General features: G+C 42.8%; 1 protein-coding gene across 1 annotated transcript in view; it reads left to right on the forward strand.

The window, feature by feature from the left end:
- The window catches only part of LPL (lipoprotein lipase), a gene marked incomplete at its 5' end in the record, with an annotated part of 15,391 nt that extends 6,478 nt beyond the window's left edge, over positions 1-8,913 (forward strand). The window contains 9 exons of the mRNA XM_009865390.1: positions 187-353; positions 482-661; positions 1,290-1,401; positions 2,942-3,175; positions 3,418-3,660; positions 4,786-4,906; positions 5,774-5,956; positions 7,041-7,145; positions 8,164-8,913. Coding sequence (XP_009863692.1) covers positions 187-353; positions 482-661; positions 1,290-1,401; positions 2,942-3,175; positions 3,418-3,660; positions 4,786-4,906; positions 5,774-5,956; positions 7,041-7,145; positions 8,164-8,209 — 1,391 coding nt within the window. The remainder of the gene's footprint in view (positions 1-186; positions 354-481; positions 662-1,289; positions 1,402-2,941; positions 3,176-3,417; positions 3,661-4,785; positions 4,907-5,773; positions 5,957-7,040; positions 7,146-8,163) is intronic.
- Positions 8,914-18,573: the final 9,660 nt, after the last annotated feature.

The following is an 18,573-nucleotide window of genomic DNA, read 5'->3' on the forward strand; positions in this document are numbered from 1 at the left end:
CAGCAGGACCCTGGTGGAGAGAAGCAATTTCCACCCTTTGATTTCCTCTTTTACAGCACAAAAGGAGTGCTGTAGACAGGGAAAAACACATGTCCCCTTTCTTGACTGTTCCAGATACCTCTCCAACGTCATACCTGTAACTTGTGAACTGTTTGTCTTAATACTGTTTCCTGTGCTCTTGTGCAGCAGAAGCTGAGACCAATTTTGAGGGAATTGAGAGCAAGTTTTCCTTACGGACGCCTGCAGAGCCCGATGAAGATGTCTGCTACCTGGTTCCTGGGCAAGTGGACAGCCTGGCACAGTGCAACTTCAACCACACCAGTAAAACCTTTGTGGTGATACATGGATGGACGGTAAGAATAGAGGGGTGGAATCTCTCTTTTAACCAGACTCCTGATAAGCTGTGCCAGATACGTCAGCTAAGGTGTCTATACATCACAGATAATATTAAGATATCTCCTTCTTTAATTAAAAAAAACAGGTGACAGGAATGTATGAAAGTTGGGTCCCAAAGCTGGTGGATGCTCTGTACAAGAGAGAACCTGATTCAAATGTCATTGTGGTCGACTGGCTAGTTCGAGCTCAGCAGCACTACCCAGTGTCTGCTGCCTACACTAAGCTGGTGGGAAAGGACGTTGCTATGTTTATTGACTGGATGGAGGTAAGCCATGTAATCACATGTCTCACATTGTACATAATGTCCTAGCAGACAAAGCAGCAATGATGCAGCTGTGTTAATCATCTTCTTTTGGGTAGGTGGAGTTAAGCTATTGTAGACAGTACTTTTGCTGGAGTGGTAAAAGCCCAGCTTTGCAGTAATGGTTATCTCTTACACAAGGCGGCCTTTTATAGTGCGTTCTAGAAAACTTCATCTTTCGGTTTGTGGAACCTTGTGAGTCCACAGTATTTCTGAAGGCTATGTGAGTCATAGCTGTGAAAGACAGGTTTGTATGTATTGTACAACAGCCAGCCCTTGGGAAACAGAAGTCTGCTCTGCCTTTGGGAAATACTGCAGAGATCCAGAAACTGCTGGAGAAGGTCTGTCTTAAAACCTTCTCTATAATACACAACCTTCTATTCTGTCTGTCATTTTGCATTCCTCTCTGCTTAGATTTATTTTTTTGCCTTAAGCTAGTTAAAGACCTAGTATGGCACAAAATTATGTTAATTGTGTTTAGTGTTTCTTGTATTATTCATAGTTCAAAGAGAAGTCTCAGTGTTGACAAAACTTCTTTTGTGTCTTCTGATGCTTTCCCATTTAACTTTAAACAAATCATTGTCATCTGCAGGAGCAATTCAATTATCCTCTCAACAATGTCCACTTACTGGGGTACAGTTTGGGTGCTCATGCTGCTGGGATTGCTGGGAGCCTGACCAAGAAGAAAGTGAACAGAATTACTGGTAAGAAAAGCTGTGGTTGTCGAGTGGAGAGTTCTGTCTCTTCCATACTGCTGAAATATTATGCTACTCTAGAAAATCAGCAGAAAATTTTTTCCTTATTGGCAGCAGTTAGGTTGCATGTTCATGCTTTATTGAATCAGCAGATAACAATATTTCTGTAGCAGAACAGGAAAAAGTTTAGAAAAGAACATCAAAGGTGATGGGTGTGAAGCCTAGATCTGCTTCAGCACAAGAAATTAGTGAGTAGGCAGGGATTCATCATTCCTGAAAAGAGAGTATTTGGGGGAGAAAATGGTTGAGACTGGCCAAATCCATGGTATGGAGAAGATCACAGTATCTCTTGCAGCATAAGAACTTCAGCTGGTTGTCTTCATCCAGGCAGTCATCCCTTGCAGCTGGTGGGAGCTATTCAAAAAGAACAGGAGTAAATCCTGCTGCTGTGGTGTAGTACCTGCAGAGCTCTTTGCCATGAGATTCTGCGGGAGTAATAAGTTTATACCGGTTCAAAGGGAGACTGGACAGATCTGAGATCCACTGTGGGTTACTAAAGAAAAAAAAGAAATTATCCTAGCAGGCTCAAGTAATATTCTAAGCTGAAAATAGTAGTGGGATTTCAGTGATGAGGGAAATGCCAACATCAGCCAACAGGGTGTGGTCGGACCCTGAGGTCCTAAAAGCAGAGGGTGAGGCAACTCAGACTGGGTTTTGCTAACCAGGGTTGGTCAACCCAGGTGCCTGTCCCCAGCAGAGGGCTGCAGAAGAGACATGTCCCTTGAGCTCTGCCTGCAGCCATCTCTCAGGTAGTTGTCTGGGTAGTACTTGTTCACTGGCAAAATAGTTCTGCATGGTTTTGATGTCAATGTTACTACAGTTTGACAGTTTACCCCTTACCCTTAGGCATGTAGACAGTGAAGCTGTTGGTTGTTTCCTACTTGTTCCCCTAGCAGGGTGTTAGCAGCAAGGCTTTTTCCACATTTCAAATACTTCATATAGAAACTTTACAATTCTTGACAAGAGATGAAGACATTGAGAATATACTAGGTTGTTTCTTCTACCCACTGGAAATGCTACAGCAGTGAGAAAGTTATCTGGGCTTCTTTACGTATGTTTACATACACCTTATTTTTTTTAAACAGGGCCAGCATTTCAAGGTAGTGTATTTGGGTCTCCTCTATACATGAATGCTACTTAAATGGTCCCAGTATAATATCTGCAGTGGGACACCATATGCAGTGGGACACCATATGCAGTGGGACACCATATGCAGTGGGACACCATATGCAGTGGGACACCATATGCAGTGGGACACCATATGCAGTGGGACACCATATGCAGTGGGCCACCATAGGCAGGGGGACGCCATATGCAGTGGGACACCATATGCAGTGGGACACCATATGCAGTGGGACACCATATGCAGTGGGACACCATATGCAGTGCTCTATCCCAGTGTGGTAGCGGAGTTTGGCATTTGTTATCACTGTCAGTGTCTTTGGCAGACAGTAATATTGGGTTTTTCTTTGTGGTTTGCCCCATAAAGGGCTGGATCCAGCTGGTCCTACCTTTGAGTATGCTGATGCCCTCACCCGCCTCTCCCCTGATGATGCTGACTTTGTGGATGTCCTACACACCTATACTCGAGGTTCTCCAGACCGCAGCATTGGGATCCAGAAGCCTGTTGGACACATTGATATTTATCCTAATGGTGGAGGTTTCCAGCCAGGTTGCAACTTGGGAGAAGCACTCCGTCTAATTGCTGAAAAAGGCTTTGCAGGTGAGGCTGCTCTGAAGCAAACAGAATAACATCCAAAGGGATGTCTTCAGTAGCCTGCAGGTTTCCTGCAAACAAAGATCTATTTGAGAGGCACAGGAACTTGTTCCTTTAAGGGCTTTTAAAAGTCACCCTATAAAGCCCAGCTCTGGCATAGTGGTTCTTGCCTGTCAACAGCACTGCTTAGGGATTTATATCTTTATGTGCATGTGTATGTATGTCTCGTGCAATTTTGTTCTTTAAAGATGTGGATCAGCTGGTGAAATGTTCCCATGAACGATCCATCCACCTCTTCATTGACTCCCTCCTCTATGAAGAAAAGCCCAGCATGGCCTACCGCTGCAACACAAAGGAGGCTTTTGAGAAGGGTCTCTGCCTGAGCTGCCGGAAGAACCGCTGCAACAATTTGGGTTACAAGGTCAACAGAGTGAGAACGAAGAGAAACACCAAAATGTACTTGAAGACCCGTGCTCAGATGCCCTACAAGGGTAGGTCCCGCTTGCTTGCTGGTGAGCAAGACTGGTACTTCTGCTCAGCTGTATGCTAGGGTGCGTGCGTACGGAAGGTAACAGTATTGCTGCTTTTGGTACCTGTAGTGGGCAGGGGTGAAGCTTGCCTGCAGTTTGCCTTTAAGTGCTAGCAAAGGGCAGGGTCATAAAAACAGTGTCATCCTACTCAATATGTGGAGGTGGGAGGGAGGAATACAAAATAGATGGTATTTTGTAACAAATTTCTAAGTAGCAGAATTAGGAAGATTTACACTGTGGGATGGTCACTTGGAACAACTGAGTCTTGGAAATATTTTTGGTATTTTTCATCCAAGGGAATTTGTTCTGCTGCTGGGAAAATGAGCAGGGCAACTTGTTTACAGATAAGCATCCATCAGACTTGTGCCTTTTACAGTCTCTTTGGCAGAGGAGCACCAGCCCTAGTTAAAATATTATGGCACTTCTTGATTCCCATTGCTACAGTGGCAGGTCTGAGAAGGACCCTGCCAGAAAGAACTGGAAGGCTTTCAGATAGAGAAGTAGGTTCTGAGTTGGATTTTACTACTTTTTGTCCTCCCTGGCTTTGACTGTACCACGTGCTGTGTTCATTGTGGCCTTGTGTGATGGACTAGCAATCAGAGGGCACGTTCTTGCAGTGTTGGAACAGGTGTAAGACTAGTGTTTTGTTGGCATTTGGTTCTTCATCTGCTGTGTCAGTGGGCTGATGTTGAGGGGTTTTTGTTTTGTGTTTTTTTTCACCAAGGCTTCCGTATGAGTAGGGCACGACTCACTTGTTTCACTTGTAGGTCTTACATGTTTATAATAGGTTTGAAGGCAATACTGAAGACTCTGGGGTTGTTGGTAGTGGTAGTCAGCCTAAATGCAGAGTTTAGCTGCAAGAACTGCAAAGACATTTCTTAGCCATGATTCTCTTGCATTCTAATATTGACCTCCTCACAAAAATAGTTGCTTGGATACCTGCAGGGAACAAACCTCCTCAGTTTAGTGATGCTGGCATATTCCAGCCTAGGATTTATGTGAGATGTTTGGGGTGATTTTCATCACCAGCAGTCTCTCTAGTGATTTAGTTTTTTACTAAAGGCCTTTTCTTTTGTGTTCTTCCAGTCTTTCATTACCAGGTCAAGATCCATTTCTTTGGGAAGACTAATACAACCAAGACAAACCAGCCATTTTTGATCTCTCTCTATGGCACTCTGGATGAGAGTGAGAACATTGCTTTCACACTGTGAGTAGCTGCAGAAATAACTGCAATGTACTGTTGAGTCCAGCTAAATCTGTAACAGCCCCATCTAAAAACTTGTTCTAGCTCTCTTATAGTGTTCCAGAATCTGCCCTTGTGCTTGAGCAAAGGGATACATCTGCTGCTGAAGTTAATGGTCTAAGCTCTTAGGAACTGTTATTGATAAGAGATCTGAAATACATGAATGTGAAATCTGACGTATGGCTCAGCCAGCCTAATAAAAATGTTTCTGGTGTGGCAGGTTTCTTATTTTCTTCTCTCTTTGGTATATTTATGCTGTGTTTCAGCTGTGTTAAAGCACCTTAAAAGCAGACTGCAACCTGGACTTAATTGTCTGATGGGTCTGAATGTCTTTGGTGCAGAAGCTGAGAGAGACCTAGGATTTGCTTCCACAGCTCTGCAAATAAACAGGAATCTGCTTGCATCCCTGCACACGGGGTGACAGGGAATGGGACTGGAAAGCATCCAAGTTTTTTTCTGCTTTGAGGGACTTAAACTGTTCCTGGCTGGTGCTTGTCTGAGTTGTCTGAGAGCCACCAGTACTTGATAAGATACCCCTTTACCTGGCAACCTGTCTCAGGATTTTGCCAGCCTTCCTGCAGAAAGCTTTTACTTGTGCCTTTGCAAAAGCTTGAGGTGTGGGCATGTTTTTGGCGGTGGGGTTTTTTGAGGTGGGTTTTTTTTTTTTATTGGTTGGGTTTTTCTCATTTTATTATTCCATCCAGAACTATGGAGAAGGTTGCTGCCTTCTCTGAAGTACATAAAATCCTGGTTCCATTTCTCCTTAGTTTTCTTTCTCTGTCCAACAGTTGGGGTTTTTTAATTTCTTTTTCCTTACTCCCCTCCCCACAGGCCTGAAGTCTCCTCAAACAAGACTTTCTCCTTCCTGATTTACACTGAAGTGGATATTGGTGATCTGCTCGAGCTGAAGCTGCAGTGGGAGAAAGACACCATCTTCAGCTTGACAGACTGGTGGAGTCCTTTTACATTTGACATCCAGAGAGTCAGAGTGAAGTCAGGAGAAACTCAGAAAAAGTAACTTGTTTTGGTTGTTATAAGCTATATTAGTTTTAATTGACTTTCCTGATTCCTGGTACCATGCAGAGTGGGACAGAAATGAAAAACAGTTACAAATGGGTGCAGCACTGGTAATCAGGGCTCCAGTGGCACCAAACTGGCCTTTTTGTAAACTAGGTTCCGTTGTTTGCTTCCACTGGAGACTGCTGTCCCATGTGCCTCAGGTTAGTTACAATATCCAGGAGAGGAGCTCCATGAATCAGCGTTTCTGATTGTATTTGCAGTACCTCTCCTCCTCTTGCTGAACACTTGCATAGGTTTCCTTGGGAAAGACTTTTGGAAACCCTTCCAAAAGTGTGTTTGTAAAAGAAATTGTTGCTTTGTTAAAATGGCTTTTCTTAGGAGTTGAATGCCTGAATGGTGGGTTAAAACCAAAACACATGATTGTTGTGGGATATTGCTAATGCGTGAATGCCAGAACAGCAAAGTCTCAGCAGAACTGCTTTGACCTGAATATTGTGAAGTACTGATTTACTAGATGTGAGACCTGTTAGCAGAAACAGTGTGTGCATGTCCTATGGACTGTATTGTTAATAGTATGTTCCTCCTTTGAATAAACAAGGCAGTCACTTGATCAAAGAACAGTTATCAGAGTTGAACAAATATAGGGGTGGGGAAGGTGCTGATAAATAGAAAAGCAGCTACTCAGGTTTGCTGGAATTGGCATCCCACTTTATTTGCAAACATTTGAAGGATTAAGGCTTTCTTCCATGATCATTCACCTGACAGAAGTCACACAAGGACTGGTGTAAATAAAGATCTAAGAGACTTTGAGAGAGAGCCCCAAGAAGATTTTGTGCAAAGGACGGTGAAAGTTATGGCTACAGCTTGAGGTCCATGTATAATGTGTTTACCAGTTTTTCTTGCACAGTGTTTCTTCTGTCAGAGATTTTTTTTTCTAAAATAATTTTCTCACATGCTTGTGCAATAGTATGCCCCACGTGGCAAAATATGAAGACTGCTTCCAAGCAACAGTCCTGTTCCTACAGTTTAAAAGAGACTTTTGGCTCTGTCATCTAATTGTCCAATATTTATTCCACAGAGTTGTGTTCTGTTCTCGAAATGGCACCTCACATCTCAGTAAGGGAAAAGAGGCAGCAACGTTTGTGAAATGCCCGGAGCAGCCTGTCAACAGGAAGAGAGGAGGGTATGAGTGATCACCGTTGTTTTGGGTTTGGGGTAAACTTAAGTGGTAGCAGAAGGATTTTATAAGGCTTCCCAATCTAGTTGACTTGCACAATAATCTTCTCAAGAGTTCAGAAGCATCACAACCCAGAGTAGCCTGAGGTTTGCTTATTGCAGTTTTGGCAGCTTGAAAATCCGATTGGGTTCTCTGCTGACCATCTTCTTGTGTGGTTGTTAATATGTGAGGTGGTGCGATTCCCTGAAAACGACGTGCACGTCACTGCCTCTTGCGTTCACACAGCAGCCAAGTTATAAATGACTATTAGAGGCTTGCTTTCCTCTATGTTAGTGCCTTGTCTCTGAACCCTCTCTAGGTGTGGGCTGTCTGAGGATGCCCCACACTGAGGATCACCTAAACATCCATACTGAGTTGATCCAGAGCCCTCCTTCCTCACTGGCCAGCAGCAGATGTGGAGGCTGGTATGGAGACTGAGGAGGGTTACGCAGGTGCTCTCCCTAGCATGCTGCTTTCTGCTGGCTACTCTCATTGCCTCTCTGATTTGGATCAGAGATTGAGTCTTTGTGTTCAATAGCCCTTGGTGCGCTATAATTTTTTTCAATCGATAATTTTCTGACCCAGAGTGAACTTCCAAATGTGGGGCCAGCTTTATTTGGACTTTATCCGCTAAAGTTTGAGCTGCAGAAGTGGTTATATTTATTTTAGTGCAATTGATGATGTGTGAAAGGTCTCATGGGGACACTTCTGGACTGAGATCTGGTTCTACACAAAAAGGCATGTGTGCTGACCTTCACTCCAGGTCAATGACCTGGGAAGGCTTTGAGAGATCTGTGTGTAGATCTGACATGTAAAATCAAGTAGCAGCCAGGGAAAGCCCAACCAAGCAGATAATTTATTTACCTGTTAATTAGTTGGTTGGGTTTTTTTTTAAATTTTAAGTATCAAAAAAAGATAGAAAGGAGTAAGTATATTATATATTCCTCTTCACCTTATTGCTTTTTTTTCTTCCCTCCCCTCACAGTGCTAAGAAAGCCTCTAAAGAAAATTCTGCTCATGAATCTGCTTAAGTGACAAGAATGAAGATGTTTGGTTGGTTTTTTTTTTCCACACTGGGGAGAAGAGTCTGTTCGTCCCTGTGGACTGGATGTTCAGAACCAAATATATAGAAGTATTTATCCGCTGCTGGCTTTTTGCCTGCTATTCCTAGCTGTCTTAGGAGACTTCTTGTAAGGATGTCTCAGCATACAAGTTACTAACCATAAAGATGCATTATCCAAATAGTTAAAAACAAAAAGAAACCTGCAAAACAACTTGCTGAAGGATTTAGTGCTGGGAAGTAATAAGTAATTTTGCTTAATCATGGTGCCTTGTGACAAGGTTTCTTGACCATCAGATCCTCTATAGCAATTTTCTAGTATTTATTGAAAAGAAAAGCCCTGTACCTGGCTTTTTTTTCCATTTTTCTGAAACTGAACAGGTGTTTGGTTTTTTTTTTTCTGGCTTGGCTAACTGAATTTTCAGACAGTTCAGTGGCTGAAGTTCATTGTCTTTGAGTGTGTGTTTAGGAAATATGTAGGTTTCTCATGAGAAAACACCACCTTTGCTCTGTGTGTTACTCAAAGGTGTCAGGGACTGACTTGATATGGGGATGAATTTTCTAGTTTGTGGTTATGAATGTGCTTTACTGGGGGTAGATGCCAGTGCCTCTTAGCCATAGGTATGATCTCTTAAGCTTTATACTTCTATGCAGCTTACTCTGGAATAAGTAGCAGCAATACCAGTGTCCTGTCCAGGCATTCAACTCTTCATCTGTGCTTTCATTCCTTGAAAATGAAACCATCTAGCCTCCAACACTGTGTTAGCTGTGTTTAACTCTGGTAGTTAAAAGGAACCCGATTGTGTGATGCACAAGAATGCATGCTCTGAAAAACACTTGAATTAGACATTCTGCAAGCTGCCAAAAATAGATAGATTGAAGGCATTCTGCTTCACCTTTAAGATGTAATTTTTCTAGTGCTCTGAAAGTTTCAGTAACCCTCTTGCAGCTTTCTAGGAGATAAACAGATTACTGAGGAGGCAGAAGGGCTTGTAGGTAGACAGAGAAGTGTAATGTGATGCTGGGTTTGTAGATTTTTCCTGCGTGTGCAAGACAGTGTGGAGGTGGTGGTTTCTCCAGTATTATCCCATCCTGAAAACAAAACCAGCATCTAGGCATTTATGTGCACAGTTGTTGTTTTTTTTTTTTCCCAGCCATAGCTGCTAGTATATTTGGGGATAAAAGTCTTAAACAGTGCAATATGTTGGAATATTAATAACTCTGAAATTGCTCACATTTGATTTCCTAACCCTTAAACTACAGCAGTGATGAGTCACTGAGGGTGGGGCCGAGTATTGAGCCACTGCATTTGAGACCTCTAAAAATAAATATAATGATTTATTCCCTATAGACTTCACATTTTGTTGCAATTTTCTCTTAAGAGTTAAGGTCTTTAGAAATACAGTGTCTGAAAAAGTGTGCCTTTAATACAGGATCAACTACAAACACATACTGAACTTGGATACAAAATAGAGAAGGCTCTTGTACATGAGGACACATGATTTAGCTTTGGATGTTATTTATTAGCTGTAAATAAGATATTTATGTATGTAAAGGTAGTTTGTATATATTGCTAAAGTTACTGACAGTCTCTACATTAATACAGTTTTGTGGTATTAATCGTGTATATAGCTTTCAGAGAGGTTTTTATCAACAAACCACTTATACTGCATTATTTCCTATGTGGTTAATGCATTTTTTTAAAAAAACAAAGCTCCTTAGATTTGTACAGAATGGAAACCTATGGTTTTAATAAAATTCTCAAACTGATGCCAAAGTTACTAGTTTTGTTCTGATGAAACAGTCTGATGTATATCTTTTATGTGAAGACCCCACAGCCTTTTACTTGGATTCTGCGGTGGAAAGATAAGCTAACACTTCCCACCCCCACCCCCCTTCCCACCATTTCTTTCTGGGAAATGCAAAAATCGTGTATCGATACATCAAGGAATTCCTATATGCTGGCAAGTATCCCCATCACAGGAGAAGGAGCTGGTCACCTGCGGTTGTGGTTTTCAAGTTTCATACCCTTTTAAGAACAGCCCTTACTTGGAAAGGCTCACTTCCTCTTTTTTCGGCTGATGTCAGAACTAAGCTTCAGCTCTTGCCGAACCAAAATAAGAAATATTCTGACCCTGTGGTTACAAGAGACAAGCATCGCTCCTGTACCACCACCACCACCACTGCTTAAGGGAGTAACAGTGGAAAAAAAAAATCACTGGCTCACATGTTTTGAGCACAGCTGAACTCGAGGGTGTTTGTCACCAGAACAGTTTGCATGTTACACAGCAAGGCTCTGCCAAGGCACTTGGAAGGACAGTGCCAGAATTAAGGAGAGTTCTGTAGTGATGTGTATGTTGTGGACAATGTTAGCGGTGTTTAGAGCAGCTCTTGAGTTGGCTTGGGAGACTCTGCTTTGAGAGATGCAGAGCTTCACTCCTGAAAGCAGAGAGGAGGTAGGAAATGCAAAATGGATGGTCACAAAGGTAAAGGATGAATGGAGCGGGAGGGATGAAGAGAAGTGGAGAAGGGGGAGGAGGGAGAGAAGGGGGCTAGGGAGTACGCTGGGAGAAAAAATGGGTAAGGAAAGGGGAGGGGAACCCCATCTGCAAAGAGAATGCATGGAAAGGCTGGCAGCAGGTTTTCTAAGGATATCACTGCTTCCTCTGTGTCGTTGGGGGACTGGAAGAACACTCACAGTTGAACAAGACAAGGACTGTGACCACATTTCCTAAAAGCACCCTGTCATAAAAGCCACGGCAGCTTCGCTACACTAAACACATTATTAGGTTGAGAAATAAGTTTTTGGTGCAGGGCCAAGATTCCAGGTTTCCTGTGTGCCTCGAGAGCATCCCCTGGCCCTGTTACTCTTGCTTCGTGCTCTGCAATGCCTAGCCATGTTGGGAAAGGCAGTAATCTCTGATTACCCTGCCAGCTGCCTCCAGAGAGATCTATGAGGAGGTTAAGGATAGACTGTCCCATGGCTAACCAACAGCTTGAACAAGCAGAAATGGCCAGAAATGGAAAGAAAGGGTGAAGAAAAGGATTTCAGCCAAGGTACCTGCAAGGCAAGAAAGTCCTGACTCTGGTGCATAGTGCCTGGATTTTGTTTCTATGTATTTTATCCTGAGGAAATTTTTGGAACAGCAATGAATTTGCTGTCTGTAGATGTCTCCATGTACAGTTAGTAGTTTGGTAGGTAGCTGATTTTACTACTTTGCTGAGGCACTGTATATCTTCATTGGTGCCTGAAATGGCTGCACCTGGTTTCACATCAGGGGGCACACATTTTAAACTAGATTGCAGGAGGCAAGAATAATAGCTTATCATTTGAAGTCCAAGATTAGTTGTATAAAAACTGAGAAAGCACTCAACTGATTCAGCAGTGAGAAAACTATTCCTTTTCCCATGTCTGTAAAGTGGGTGGTTGATTTCCATGAGCTTTGAAATCATGAAGGCCTGTATAAATCCCACATCTTTGTGTACCAGAACTTTTTTTCCTTCACAAACTGTGATGATATGGAAAATACTTTTCTCCCTCCAGATAGAGTTGTGTGTCTGCTTTTTTCTTTGCATTGTGAAAAAAATGTCAGCAGCTTGCTGCTTTGGATGAGCAAGACATTGCAAATTTGTCATTTCTCAAGCTGGTCAAAACCAATATATATCAAAAACCAAATCTTCAGTACAAAAGGAGAATTCAAGTAGCTGCAGTATTTTCCCTTTTGTTTACAGCTGTCGAAGCAGGGCTGACTGTATTCTAACTCTGTCAATCCAAACACAGCAATATTAAAATCCTCAGATATGAGGCGACCAGAACAGCTGCCACCAACTCATCGTTCAGGAAAGAAATTTCCAGCTTCTCTTGATGTCTCTTTCCAGAAAAGTCTTTCAGTCAAATGACTTTGGTCTGGAAACTCATCAGTTTACACGAAAACAAATAAAGGGATTAGCATTCTCCAGTGACTGAAGAACAAGGAAATGAGAAGAGGAAGGGAAGGGAACCGTTTGGCAGAACATCCCATATAGAGCTTGTCTCAACAATGCCTTTATATCCGTGTATGGTGCTATCTCTGCTCAGCAATGCTCAGGATGCTTCCCTAAAGCATTTCAAGTTAGCTCAGGCAGAACAATGCCTCCACATCAGAAAAGCAGATGCTAAACAGGGACCATTTTGGGTGTAGCAGGTGTTGGTGTGTGGGTGCAGTGTGTGTTCGATGATGTAATCTCCTAACCATTCATGTCAGATAAACACCTTGTACTCCATTGTGGGACCTTCCTGTGGGAAGTAACCTGATACCATTAGTCTCACTTCTCTCCAATGACTTTGCAGAATATCTGTTACCGTTCATCACCCCACCATGTCGAACCACTCTGTACACAGTGATACAGCCTGACCAGCCGTGTGTCTGCCTTCAAAAGCGCCGGGAAGTGAGGACATGTCTCATGTTGCTCCACCTACCTAAGACTTTTTTACCCACAATTAGCTGTAAACTTAGAATCTTCTAAGCAGTGAAACAAGGACACTCCCAAACAGAGAGGACTGCCAGTGCCAGCTTCACTTCTTTGTACACACAGGCGCTCCACGTAAATTAGGAGCAGTAGGAACAGATTCCCATGTCAGAACAAGTTGAACAGATACTAAGAATAGCCATACTTTTTCAAAAGAAGCATTGAAAAAACAGACTTCAAAAGATTTCCTTGACAGGTCCTCAGGCTTTGGCAAGGCCCTTGGTTTCTTCCCATGGCATGCTGCATTCAGGAGCTTCTGGGGTTTTCTCCCACAGCCTGGGAGGCTGCTGCTGCATGAGGCTTCATTAATGCTTGGGATTAAAAATCTCTCCCATGGCCAGCTCTAGATGCAAGGAGAGAACTACGAGGATTATGCTTCTGGTGAAAAGGCCAACTCTGCCCTCACAGTGTGAGGCCTAATCAAAACACCACTGAGGCTGGGAAAAGTCTTTTAATTGACAATGTGGACTCATCAGCGCTTTCCTGACATCTGGCATGATATCCCAGTTTTAAAATGAAAGCACAGCTCAAGCGTTCTTGCCTTTGCTCCTTTTATGCATCATTACCAAACTGAGTGCATACAATGTCAGGTAATGATCTGCTCAGGCATTAGGTTAAATACCATCTCTGGATGACTTGTCACAAATATCTCCAGCATCTCTTGGCCAGTACAGACTTGTTTGTCCATGGGATGCCAGAAAAATGTCTAACTGTATTGGTGTAACACACAATTAAAATTAAAATAAAAGAGAGAGACATGGTACATAATACCTCATTTAACATATAGAGGCCTCTCTAGGAGGGTATGAGAATGAGACAATCCCAAACAAACCCCACTGTTTGCCTTTGCCTTCTTACTGGAAGGCCAGATGTTCCCATGGGCAATGGGAAACACCTTAGGGATGCTCTCACCTGACTCCAGCTCACTGCTCTGTGTGGCACACTACCCCCATGTCTCAGGTTGTGGCCTTTCCAGACCCTTGCTGGATCTTTCTCCAAAGACAGGCATGGTCAAAATGATTCTCAAATTCCTCACTGCTGCTGAGCTGCAACATGGGAAACAGCATAGCTACAGCAGGGCATTTCTTGATCTGTAGCTAGGAATTTCATTATGCAGGAGGCTTGACGGTACTCTAGATTTTGGAGCATTATGTTCCATGTCAGCATCAATTTTGAGAGACATCGAAAAAAACCACGAAAAACAAAAGAAAAAAGAAAGATCAGAAATGTCTAAGAGGCGAGGGGGAAGAGAAGTCTTTGGTGTTGCAGCAGGTTGTCCACTACTGTACTCTAAGTTAGTGAAATCATGCCTGACAAAAGTGGTGGCCTTCTATGAGAAGGTCACAACATCAATAGACAAGGGAAGAGCAACTGACATCATTTACTTGGACCTGAACAAAGCCTTTGACATGTCCCGCATGACATCCTGGTCTCCAAGCTGATAAAATATGGGATTGATGGATGGACAATTCAGTGGAGAAAGAACTGGCTTAAAGGCTCCACCCCAACAGTGGCTGTCAATGGGTCCATGTCCGAGCGGAAGTTATAAGGGGAGTCTCTCAAGGATCAGTACCGGGACCAGTCTTGTTTGACATCTTTGTCAGTGACATGGACAGTGGTATTGAGTGCACCCTCAGCAGGTTTGCCAACGACACCAAGCTGTGTGGGGCGGCTGACACCCTGGAGGGTAGGGATGGCATCCAGAGGGACCTCGACAGGCTGGAGAGGTGGGCCCATGCCAACCTCAGGAAGTTCAACAAGGCCAAGAGCAAGGTCCTGCATCTGGGTCAAGGCAATCCCAAGCACCAATGTAGGCTGGGCAGTGACTGGCTGGAGAGCAGCCCTGAAGAAAAGGACTTGGGGGTACTGGTAGATGAGAAGCTCAACATGAGCCGTCAGTGTGCACTTGCAGCCCAGAAAGCCAGTTGTGTCCTGGGCTGCATCAAGAGGTGCGTGGCCAGCAGGTCAAGGGAGGTGATTCTCCACCTCTACTCCACTCTTGTGAGACCCCACCTGGAGTGCTGCGACCAGTTCTGGAGCCCACAGCACAAGGAAGATGTGGACATGCTGGAGCATGTCCAGAGAAGGGCCACGAGGATGATCAGAGGGCTGGAGCACCTCTCCTATGAAGACAGACTGAGAGAGTTGGGGCGGTTCAGTCTGGAGAGAAGAAAGCTCCAAGGAGACTTTATTGTGGCCTCCCAGTATCTTAAGGGGGCCTACAAGAAAGCTGGTGAGGGGCTTTTTAGGATGTCGGGTAGTGATAGGACTAGGGGGAGGGATTAAAGCTAGAGATGGATTGGTTTAGACTGGATGTTAGGAAGAAGTTCTTCACCATGAGGGTGGTGAGACACTGGAAGAGGTTGCCCAGAGAGGGGGTGGAAGCCTCATCCCTGGAAGTTTTTAAGACCAGGCTGGGTGGGACTCTGGGCAACCTGGGCTAGTGGGGGATGTCCCTGGCCACAACAAGGGGATTGGAACTAGATGATCTTTAAGGTCCCTTTCAACTCTGACAATTACCAGGACTAGCACATTAAAGCTGTTAAGCATTCCCTTCATTTTTAAGTACACATTCTCCTGACATCAGAAAAATGAAAGTGGGCACCTGAGGCTAGGTATACACTTAAATGATTTACACTGTGTTGATATCTATTAAAAGTGTTTAGTCCTTAACAAACCAATCCTGAAGAAAATGTGTAAAGACCTATTATAGAAAGATCATCCAGGTTACAAAATGAAGAGCAAGATATAAATAAAGTTTAAAAAGTAGAAGCACATATTCAGCAAAACAGGAAGAATAAATTAAGAGGAAGAGGAAAAGCAAAGAGCTCTGCCTTAGCAAATTATTCCACACAGAACACCCACGCACATATTCTTGAATGTAATCGAGCTATTATTTGGATATGACTAATTTTTTCCCCATTTTTAATGTATTTATAACCCTGACACAAAATTAAGCGAAATTTTCCTGTTTATCCTGGCAAAATTTTGCCCTTTGCTTGCAAGATTTTTCAGTACAAGGGTAAAAAGTAGATCTTAATCTCTGTGATTTTGCTTCCCAGGCCTTAGACAAGAGACACAGCCTAGGCTCAGTCCAACAGTCTTTTCCTAATGTTCTGAGCACAGAGCAGTGATGGAGTAAGCAAATGCCTACACAATAGCTGATTCAAGAATGAAGCTTCTTGCTTTTATTTCCCATTTATTTATTCATTTATTTATAGAGCTGTTTTCATGTGCCTTGCTGTAGTTCGTTGTTTTTCTTTTAACATCAGTAAATTTAAAGACTCTGGGGAGAAATCAGGGAAATGCTGGGGAACATTCTTTTGACAGTAACTTTACTCCCTTCCTTAATGCATGTAGATTTAAATTTGGAGCATAAAAACAATGCCAATTTTATGTCTGGATATTTTTAAATGGAAGGCTTAAAAGCATCCATTAGCATTCAAAACTGGATGTAATTTTTCCCCCTCTGCATTTGAAAGCAAAATTTTGAATTTGCATGGGAGGCATCAAGAGGACAAGAGGGCAAACCTTCTACACAAGGTTTATTTGGGGTATTTTTTCAGTGCTCAAGCAGCACTCTGTGAGACATGTCAGTAACTCAGTGGTGCCTTCTCTGAGTGACTGGTCCCTGATCATTGCTTCATTTGTTTTGCACTATTCTCTTGACAGGAGCCCCACGATAGCACCTTGTCAGCTGTCAAGGTAGCATTCCCATTGCCTTCAAGACTTGATTGTGCATCTTAGGGGTAGTGATCACTGCAGTTACATGGGAGCATTTTCTTCCAGACAAAGTGTAACTAAATTGGCAAAGAGCTCTGAACAGTAGCTTTTAAATAACCAGAGAGGAGAACTTTTATTTCCTTACTAAGCTTGGACCAGACATTTGGACATCTTTGTGTAGGTATGGCTAAGCTTCTATCACCTTCTCCTTGAACTTATACTAGCTTGCTTGCAGAAACCTGTTTTCCATTTCTCGTTTATCTTTTGACCAAGTTTACAGAATTCAGCATCCTTTCCCCTGCAATGCCCCTGTACTTCCTGTCCCATGGCCTCATAAGAGCAGGATGAACTTGTGTGTTACTCTTTGCAAGACTATCCCCGCTCCAGCCAGTGAGCAGATGACCCTGCATCAGCTACTTCTCTAAGGACTCTGTAAAGTTTTTTTGCTTTTCCTATTAGATTCCCTTTAACTCCAGCTTTTTGGTCTAAAAGCCACCACAGATGGAGAGAAAGGCGTCAAACTAAGATAACAAGATAGGTGTTTCCAAGTGAGTTGATCACTTAACATACAAGAATAAGAGGACCTACCTGTGAAATCATCTTCTCTTGATTGCACTGTATGTTCATTTAAAGAAACAGCAGCACTCTCCTATTTGGAGTTTCCTCTGTGCAACTTGATGGCATCTTGAGAACTCTGGGTCCGTATCCTGTAGAGAATACCCTCTTCACTCTGTGTACTGTATTCTACAATATTCATCGCTGATGTACAGACAGGGTTAAGGTCGTGCATGTGTGTTGCTGGGAGGATTAACTTTTACCTGCTTGCCTAATGTTAGTAAAACAACCCACTAAATGCATATTTTATATAGTTGAGTTTGAGTCCTGTACTTCATGTTTCTAGAGATAAGACAAAGGGTAATAAATCATTGAAAAGAAACACCTTCATCATTGAATTAAGTAGCACACTCTGTATTAGACTGAAGGAGAGATTGTCCACAGAGTACTCATTGAATTAAGTTCAGATCTCTCCTACCACTGTGCCAGACTAGACTTTCTGACATACATAAGCTGATGGTGAGTGGAGATAAATTCAGCTGTTTGTAGAAGAGATGCTTGAAGATTTGGAAGAGGGATTTGATGAATTCCCGTAACTATATTAAAACCAGTTTGATTGCAGGAGAAGATTAATTGTCTGTTTCCTACAAGTCAGGCTTGGTCAGTCGTGTATTTTAGCCTAATAAAGCTCAGTAATCAGTTTCCTTAGCTTTTTCCTATGGTACAAGTCTTTTCTACTTTGATACATTTTGTTAAATGTATGTCATGAACAAGTGAAACATCCTGACTTATGGGAACACCAAAATCACTGTTGTAGCACTCAAGATGGGAATTTCAATTGATGCTGCTTTGGAGGAAGTAACAGACAGCTGTCTGCCTTAAGGAAAGCCTTAAGGCAGCGTGACAATAGCTATGCCAGAACTTGGGTAGTGGATGTAGAGCTTAGAGAAAAAAGAAAGATAAACCACATCTTTTTGTTAAGGATTGACACTGAAGAACATATCCAAAGGCAGTTTCTGTCAACAATATTTCTGTTGCCTTTACCAAAGCACTTTCATTAATTTGTTAACTTTGATTCTGCTCCATCTTCTTCTGTAAAAGAAGACCCATCAATAGCCGTGTCACCATACACAGACAAGTGAAGCACTGTAAAGAAGAGCAGCCAGGCACAGAGCTCTTTACTACAAATACTGACAAGAAACATGGCTGTGTTCCTCTTACCTCTGCTGAATTAACAACAGAGTGTAAACCAAATATTTACTTTTCCAGAAAGAAAGAAAGGTCCAGTGTAATGCCCTGAGCAGCTGGAAGCAGCAAGGGTTGATGCAGAGGAGGAGAAGACACTGGTCAATATTCAGGCTTCAGATACTGCTGTGTGAAAGAGCCATGTAATACAAGAAAGATCTTTTGCTCTTTTACAAGAGACAAATTCACAAACAGCGGGTGTATGGGGGAGAAAGCATGAGTGAGTAAATACCGTATCATTCACTTACAGTACTTATCAGCACCTTTCACATTTGTTAAAGTTAAAAACCAATGAGGGAAAGA

Source organism: Apaloderma vittatum, unplaced genomic scaffold (assembly GCF_000703405.1).
Source record: "Apaloderma vittatum isolate BGI_N311 unplaced genomic scaffold, ASM70340v1 scaffold14372, whole genome shotgun sequence".
In the NCBI taxonomy this organism is placed as follows: Eukaryota; Metazoa; Chordata; class Aves; order Trogoniformes; family Trogonidae; genus Apaloderma; species Apaloderma vittatum.